Source organism: Akebia trifoliata, chromosome 6 (assembly GCF_017979445.1).
Source record: "Akebia trifoliata isolate Shusen 1 chromosome 6, ASM1797944v1, whole genome shotgun sequence".
Taxonomy (NCBI): domain Eukaryota; kingdom Viridiplantae; phylum Streptophyta; class Magnoliopsida; order Ranunculales; family Lardizabalaceae; genus Akebia; species Akebia trifoliata.
Window position 1 is genome coordinate 25044731 of NC_141380.1, and position 9339 is coordinate 25054069.

Here is a 9339-nt window from a genome sequence, read left to right on the forward strand (position 1 = left end):
AGAATTTTGTTGTGAGGTGGGATGAGGTGTATTGTATCACGAGAGAGTAACTCTTATCCATCAATCTGTTTTGTTTATTGCTATGTGGCTGACATTGCTCTTCATTATTAATGAAATCTGTTGCCTTGCTTATCAAAAAATGGGCATTTATTCTTTTTTCAACCAAAACATACCATTATTATTGCAATTGTACTATTATGTTTTTTTTTTTTTTGATAAATAGCATTGCATTTATGAAAGGAACCAAATCGGTCGAGATGACCAACCTGGGCAGGTCTTACAAATTCATGTTGATGGTAGGTAAGATGGAGGGAGCCATAAATTCACGTTAACGCATTTAGATTTTCAGTTTTATGAGAGATTAAGAAATTGTAATCCTATTTTTCATTAAAATAGTGGAAGAATCTCATTATCGCCCAGATGGACATAAACAATCTTGCAAAACCACATAAATCTTGTGTTTCTTATTTATTATCTCATAATAAACATCTCCAGATCTAGGGACACAAGGATACATGTAAATGCACAATTTATCATTATATGCATCAGCAGCCTATATATGATATATTAAGAAGCTTAATGACATGTGCTCTTCAAAGAGAATTATGAAATGGAGTAGAATGGCAGATGGGAAAGCAATGTAATGGGTTTGCCATCCTGAGTGTGAACCCAGCCCTCTCCTTCATGTCTACTTTGATTTCCTTATTCCCATCAGAGCCATTATTAAGCTTCCAATCAAAGCATTGGATCATTGCACCTATTGTTACATGCAAGACATACATTGCAAGAGGAGTCCCTGGACAGCTTCTCCTCCCACTTCCAAATGGTAGAAATTGGTAATTCATCCCCTTTACATCAACTAAACTTTGAGTACACCCATCAAAAGCAAGGAACCTTTCCGGTCGAAACTCGAGTGGATTCTCCCAACATGTAGCGTCCCTACCAATCGCCCAAACATTGACGAAGATCTTGGTTTTGTCGAGTATGTCGAACCCAGCTATTTTACAATCTTGGTTGCATTCTCTTATAATGATAGGAGCTGTTGGGTGCAGTCTTAGAGTTTCCTTTACAATTGCTTGAATGTAAGGGAGATTGGGGATGTCTGATTCTTGAAGAAGTCTATTTTTTCCAATTACAGACTCTATCTCTTCTCTAGCTTTCTTGACGACATTGGGATGGTTTATGAGCTCTGCTACTGCCCATTGCATGACTATAGATGAGGTTTCAGTGCCAGCTGCAAAGATATCCTGCAGATACAAAGGTGGAACAATCAAAAGAAATCATGAATCCAGTAATTGAAATTAATGAGTATATAGTACTCTAAAATGAGATTATAATGTGCATCAACAGGAGGATGCCCATGCCAGTGTTTGCCCATGCCTATCGGCACGGCATCCTCTTTGGGGGTTATCGGGTAAATGAGGAAAGGCAATAAAGTTGGTAGGGGTTGAAAAAGCATAGTAGAGGAAAGATAATAAAGTTAGAGGGGCATTTTTGAAAAATAAATAATAGAGGAAACACAATAATAATGGAAGGGTACTCTTAAAAAGGGAGGCACAAGAGGAAAGAGAATACATTTAGAAGGGTATTATTGAAAACAAAGAATAGAGGAAAGGCAATAAAATTAAAATTTATACGTAGTGATATTAAATCCCAACTCATCTTTACATAGGGGATAAAAGAAGTGAAGTGAGATCTACTGTTGTATTTTATCATATAGATTTTGTAAACATGGTTGTTAAAGATTTAGTGTTGAGAAAAAAGTCATGATCTAGAACAATATCCCATTCCTATAGCAATAAATGGTGTCTACGTGGCACTCTTTAATTTCGTTGGAGAAAAAACATGTTGGGCTGTGTGCTATGTAGAAAACGGCATGTTTAAGAGTTCAATATGTTTTATAATCCAACCAAAACGTGCCATGTAGACATCGTTCTAGATCCTGATCCTCAAGAAAATTATGTGCTAAGCTAATGAATCAATAACATGATGCCGTGTGTGTTGAAAAATAGAATGAGTGATTGGTTAGGTGGTGAGAAAATCAAGGGAAAATCCCAGTTTGTATGTGGAAAATTATCCAACTTATTTTATCCCAAAATTCATTGATGTGATCCATAATTTTAAAATTTATTGAGTCGACTCAGAACTAGGCTGAGTCAACTTGACTCTATTAGATTTTGAGTCAACTCAAAAAAACACTGAGTAAACTTAAAAATACACCAAGTAGGATAATTAAATAACTAGATCAAGTTTTTTGGTCATATATAATATTTTTGTGAACAACAAAAAGAAATTTCTAATTCATTTTAAAATTTGAAAAACTATTTTTTAAATATTTATATATTCTTATCTGCAATGGGAATCTATTTTCCGTCCCAATGTGGAAAATTATATTTGGTTGGAATTTGAATTCCTGAGAGAAATACTGGATAAACAAACACCCAGATATCATATTTTCTAAGAAAAAACAGTTTTCCATCCATTTTCTTTTATAATCAAACAGATCTTAAGTCCTTTACATCAAAAGTCAACTTTAATACATACATATAGGAAAAAATCAAAACGTTTGTCCTATTTGGTTTAAAAATAACTAATTGAGCTCAGTTTTTGTGAGGATGATCTCCATCCTCATAAAAAATCAGTCCATCCTCACAAAAACTCAGCTGAATCTGAAAATTTTAAATCCATCAAAAATGATTTACAAAAATCGATGGTTCACAATTCTAAACCACTTTTGATGGACTTAGAAGTTACAGATTCGGCTGATTTTTTTATGAGGATGATCTCCTCACCATAGAAATCATCCTCACAAAAACTGAGTTCAATTAAAAATTTCTAAGTCAAATAGGACAAACGTTTGGACAGCATTTTATCATCCTAAGATTGTTGAAAGAACACCACCAAATAATTTTATATATATATATATATATGGGTCAGGTTCAAACGACAACCATTTCTACACACATATAGACAACGTGTTTTGTCTTATATGGGCAAAAATGTTTGGAATGGGCTGATTTTTTGTGAGAATGATCTCTATGGTGAGGAGATCATCCTTGCCAAAAATCAGCTCATTATGAAACTTCTAGACCGTCCAATTTTTGTTGAAAAATTATAGACCGTCCAATTTTTGTAAATCAATTTTGATGGGGTTACAAGTTTTGGAATAGGATGATTTTTTGCCAGGATGATCCCCTCATCACAGAGATCATCCTCACAAAAAATCAGCCCATTCCAAACATTTTTGCCCATATAAGACAAACATGTTGTCTATATGTGTGTTGCAGGAACCCGACCCTATATATATATATATATATATATATATATATATATATATATGTTTTGATGTAGCTAGATCTTAGGAAATTATAGATGAGATGGTTGGGAGAGTCCTTATAAAATAAATACTTGGGAGTGATGATAATGCTGGATGAAATAATTATATAATATCCTAACTCACCTAAGTATGAGTTTTATAAATAGAAATTGAGTTTTATATTGCGTTGTCATCTAATTTATTGCCACCCCAGTTTCTTTCTTAAAAATAAGATTGAATGTGTGAAATAGAATTCCCAAGTCCAAAGCCCCAATATTAATATTTTAGATGTAGTATAGTAAAATTAAACATTAGTAGAATTGTATAGAAGAATAATAATAAATAATAAAAAAATTATCTTACTTGAAGAAAAGCTTTGATGTTGTCTCTTGATAATTTCATCTCAGCTGTATCATCTTGAGAAATTTTAAGTAGAATATCCATCAAATCCTCATCTTTATTATCTTTGCATCCATTCATCTCTCTGATCATTTTCTTCTCTTCATGATCCTTCATGATCCTCTCTACCATCACCATATACCTCCCATGAGCATCTCTAAGTCTCTTTCCATATCCAAAGACATCAAATCCCCCAAAATTACCCAACAAATTCACCAAATTTAACTTACCAGCCACCTCTATAAGCTCCTCCACAACCATCCTACACTCCTCAGCTTCATTAACTGTCCCTGAACATCTAGTACTCATAGCCATTCTACAAATAATATTATTTGTAAGAGCTGTGAGTGCAAGTTCCATATCAACTGCTTCACCCAACTTGGATTTCTCAAAAAGAGATTCCAAGAACCACTGAATCTCCTCACGTCGAATCTTGGAAAAATGTTCGAGTTTCTTACTAGAAAAAAGCTCATTAATACATAACTTCTTTACGAAACTCCAATAAGGTCCGTAAGGTGTGAAAGTGAAACCCGAAGAGCCTTCACCCGTATACTCGGATCCTATTAACTTTGGCCTTGATGCGAATTTGAGATCATGGGTCTTGAAGATTTCTTTGGCCATGGAGGGGGAAGAGACTAGAACAACGGGTCCTAGAGATCCGAGACGGAGATGAATAAGAGGGCCGAAGCGGGTACAAAGGACTTGGAGGGATTGATGAAGGAGGGGACCGAGGAGGTAGAGATGACCGACAACGGGTAGAGCCAGTGGACTAGGAGGAAGCGTCACCGGTGGGTTTTTCAAGTTTCGATGGAGACCAAGCAAGTACCTTGGAAGGAAGATGGCAAGGAGGAAGAAAATGAAGAAGAAGAGAGTGTTGAAATCCATGTCTAACAAGGCTGAATTGAAGTGAGAGGGAAGAAGGAAATACTTGCGTTGAAGTTTGAATGTTAGGTAGATATACATATATATATATATATAGAGAGAGAGAGAGAGAGAGAGAGAGAGAGAGAGAAAAATGGGAAGAAGGAAGTTGGGATGTTGTTTCCTTATTACGGACTATTTTGAGGATTTTTTTTTTCTCAATGTTCTAGAAATGAGTGTCATGTCATCTTTATTGACCCACAAAATGAGATCAAAACAAGGAACATACCACTTGGCCCGGGTGAGCAAAGTGATGTTGAAATGTTAAGGGAGTGTTTGGTGCAAATTGCAGAACCTGATTCCTGATTTTGATTATGGATTAATCGTCTTAAGTGAACTATATAAACTGATTTCCATAATACTAAATCTTCTTTGACTACACTTTTTCTGAAAACTAATTTTACAATTCGAAATCAGAAGTTTGTTTGATTAAAATTGTTTCTGAAAACTTATCTTAATAGAAAATTTTATTTCATTAATTTTCAATAAAATTAATTTTACGGTCAACAGATATGTTTAAAGAGTCATGCTGGGGTGACATTGGGATTTACTAAGATTTTCACCTTTCTGACATAAGATGCACACATAACCGTAGTTGTGTTCCTTGAGATACAACTTAAAGCATCCACGGTCATATGTGCACCTCCATGTCAGAAATGTGAGAATGACAGGGAATTCAATGTCACATCAACATTAGTGATGTTTAAATTATCCGAAGAATTATGATGATTTTATCATTTTTATTAGCATAAATAGTCTTATTGGCATTTTATTTATTTAATTTTAGCTATAATCTTATGGGAAACGTCATCTTCAATTCCGCCATCCTTATGTATAATAAAATAGATGTAGTGAAATAGTTGCTTTGAAGTAATACCTAACTATACCCCTTTAATTTATTAGTATTCCCTGTCCATGGGTATCATTACTAAAGTTTCATGCTAAATACTATTTTATTTATACACTTATTATTTTGTTGAAACATGAAGAAAAGAATGAGAAGGTCAGTAATTATTTTCTTCTCTGGTACAATTCCTTGGATCCACGTAATAAATCGGATAAGAAATTCTCTAAAAAAAATAAAAAGAAAGAAAAGCAATTGATAATATTGAAGCACAATTCGCCCAACAACTAAATTTTTCATAGCTTAAAAGGAAAGAAAAAAAGAAGGATCTTGAACTTTAACTTGAGGAGAGGAAGGATGATAGAGCTCTAACCTTCAAAAATCTTATGAACAAAGCTTCTACTAAATCTCATTGGAACCGAGCAAGGAGGTGAGAGGGCAAGTAAGAACTCTTGAGACAAGAAACAAGAGAAGAATAAGAGTAGAAAATAAAAATAAAAATAAAAAATAATACGAGAAAGAGGAGGGGATATTTATAGACCTCAAAAGCGTCGAGATACGCAAAGGATGGAAAGCTAAGATTGCCTTAATTAACATAATAATGATGGACTGTCGAAACATTGAATGTGCGTAGGAAACGAAAGAGTGGTATGAACACGCATGCACAACTAGCCATCCAAAATGTGATACGTGTACGCGACGCATAAATGCACCACAGCTGACACACACGATTATCAAAACTTGATAGTCGGCAATGCGTTGCACGAGGAAGTCATTAATCGCGTTGCCATAAAAGTTCGAATGGTCGGATTTCAAATTTAATGCCAAAGGCAGAAGGTGAAAGGAAAAGTGAATGTTAATGATCCAATGGGGGGCTGTCACGTGTCGATAATTAATAATTTGGTCTTAATGCCTCGGATCAAGATCCGAAACATCGAAATGGAGTATTATGGAGGATATTTTTCAGACATTGACACATGACAGTTATGAGATGATTCTATCGAGTCACATGTGAAGAAGATTCGACTGATCAGTAAAGATTGGAATAAGGGAGATCGGGTAATACAGGAAGAGAATCTTAAATCGAGATTCCGAGGATCGAGGATATAGTTCGGTCACATCATATCCCTGAAAATCAAGAATTTAACCATTTTAGCAAGAATCAAGGGAAGTTCTTAAAAGAGCAAGAACGGTTAAAAATGAAAAGAACAGAAATCAAAGAGAAAATTAGAGAGGAAGTAACCAAATGACTATCCCAATTAACCTTGGGTTGACTCTATCATTGTATATCTATAATACTCTATTTTGTAATATATAAAAAATTGAACTCGTCTTCTAGAAATTAGATTTGATGAACCACGAAAGAACGAGGGATTCTCGTAGTGCACTTTTGTCGTTCTCACTATTAAGTGTATGCCTATCATTCAAAAATCACAAACTAAGATGAGAGTTTTGATATATATATATATATATATATAGAGAGAGAGAGAGAGAGAGAGAAAAGAGTGAAAGAGATTATTCGGAAGTCTACTTTTTTTCTCTTTAGGATTGAAGAGAGAGAGAGAGAGAGAGATTGAATGAGAGAGGGCAATTCTTTTTTTTTTTATTTGAAGAGTTATTTATTTATTTATTTAAATTTTTTGGAGGAAGGTGTTTGCAATTACCTGATATGTTTCAAAACAGAAACATGTTTACAATTGTAAGTCATGTTTTCACATTGAACTTCGATCTAACCATTGAATTACTCAACATCTAATTGCTCAACCTCGTCGGTTTCGTGTTTATTGTCACATCTAGGCATGGAACCACTCCCACTGATATTTTCTTATAATTCCCCAATCGCACAAATTAAAATCCTACGCTTTTCGACATTTCCTAAGTGCAATCAAATGGTAGGAATCATTTTTCAATGAAATTTAATTTCACTTCCCCGAAAATAAATACCCTACAAATCATATAAACCCTAGTATAAAGAAAACAGATTTTCAACGATCAGTCGAATGACAAGACAAACACAACCAAATCATAGTTTTCACAAAATAATTTATTTTTCCATGCAGGATATAAGAGCCTTTTTTTTTTTTTTATTTTTAATTAACTAAAATAACTGTCAAGTCTTAAATGTGGGAAAGCCGCCTCAACTTCACAACCATTGTAATAATGGACGAGAAGATATGAAGTAATTAGTCAAACCGCGTGAATTGAAAAAGTTGATGACTTTGTCAGAGTTGTCTCAAAACACGCCACACGAAAGACTTTGCTCTTGAAGTCTATTGGAAGAAGACTTGGAACAAAGTGACCCTGAAAAAGAAGGGAAATGTTCAGCACCCTAAGTTTTACCATACACTTTAACAAACGTTTTTTGTCCTACATGGATTAGAAGTTTTGAAATGAGTTGATTTTTGGTGAGGATGATCTCTATGATTAGAAGATCATTCTCCCCAAAAATCAGCCCATTCCGAAATGTTTAGCCCCATATTTACACATTGAAAAATCGTGAACCGTCCATTTTTTGTAAATCAATTTTGATGGGATTATAAGTTTTGGAATGAGCTGATTTTTGGTGAGGATGATCTCCTCACCATAGAAATCATCCTCACCAAAAATCAGCTCATTCCGAAACTTCTAACTCATGTAAGACAAAACGCGTTTGTTAAAGTGTGTGATAAAACTAAGGGTGTCGAACGGGACCCAAAAAAGAAATATATATATATTTTTAAAATTAAAGTTGACTTAAATACTTAAATGTGTAAACTAGGAAACTTGTGAGTTGACTTAAATGAATTGTAAAGAGATACTAATCTTATAAATATTTAATAATAATTTTTAATATTTTAAAATAAATAAAAAATATTTATTTAAGTTCATTGAAGGTAAAATATTAGAGCAGATCAAGATCAATATTAATGAGGGCGTATCATATGTTTGGAAACACAAATACATCTCAAAATATTCACTAAAGCACTTTCTATTACAATCCTTAATCAGTGAATCTCACCATTGAGTGTTGCTCAAGATTATTTTCCTCATGTCCTATCTATATATTTGAATGACACCCTTATTAGTGCAAAGGAGAGGGAGGAAATAGAAGTTGTTTCCATGGGCAGATTTAGGTTGGGCTTCACTATACTCTATCATGCCTAAGTTCGCTATACTCGAGCCAAGCCCTAACGTCGGCTAATTGATTTTCAGCTTCTATAATAAATAAAAATATATTAAAATTCATGTGTTTTTCCAAATCATTTGATATTTATTTCATGAAATTAGGGATCCAATGTCTTATTCTAATTGAAAACTTAGTATTTATAATAGGGAAGCATTCGGAGGCCTCAAAGAGAGCCAAACATTTTTCAAAAGATTTATTTATTTATTTATTTTTGTGAGGGTGATCTCTATCATCCTTAAAATAAAATAAAAAACCAATCCATTTTGAAACTTCTAACCTTATTTTACAAATTGAAGAAATGTTGACAGTTAATTATTTGTAAATCACTTTTGATGGGGATAGAAGTTATATAATGGGCTGATTTTTTTTTTATTTTATGAGGATGATATCATCACCTTATAGATCATACTCACAAAAACGCAGCCCATTCCAAAACTTCTAACCCATATTTTGAAAAATAGAAATTGTTTGGCATAATGTTTGGCTCTGTTTAGGGCCTCCCTCCCAATGCCCCCCTTTATAATATATTTAGTTGTTTAGTATTTTAAAATCATACATCTATCTATACATAATATAAACATCTAAAATACACTAACAGATCGGCTTATTTGGGTTGGGCATTATTATGGGCTTACTTGGGTTGACATAAGTTTATTGGGTTGAAAATTTTGCCGACCATATTTATATGGGCTC

The 9339-nt window shown here is 33.7% G+C and overlaps 1 protein-coding gene across 1 annotated transcript; it reads right to left on the minus strand.

Moving 5' to 3' along the window:
• Positions 1-380: 380 nt before the first annotated feature.
• LOC147400489 (3,9-dihydroxypterocarpan 6A-monooxygenase-like) lies at positions 381-4665 on the minus strand. The gene is made up of 2 exons (XM_086446184.1): positions 3680-4665; positions 381-1247 (listed from the first exon to the last, which is right to left on the minus strand). The coding sequence occupies exons 1-2, from the start codon at positions 4598-4600 to the stop codon at positions 594-596; spliced, it is 1575 nt and encodes a 524-aa protein (XP_086302310.1). The 5' UTR covers positions 4601-4665; the 3' UTR covers positions 381-593.
• Positions 4666-9339: the final 4674 nt, after the last annotated feature.

What these genes read in the sequence shown, in the direction of transcription:
- LOC147400489 (XM_086446184.1), bottom strand. Translation starts at nt 4,600, where the DNA reads ATGGATTTCAACACTCTCTTCTTCTTCATTTTCTTCCTCCTTGCCATC. An exon ending in ACATCAAAGCTTTTCTTCAA is followed by an intron (nt 1,248 to 3,679) that starts GTAAGATAATTT and finishes TTGTATCTGCAG; the next exon opens with GATATCTTTGCAGCTGGCAC.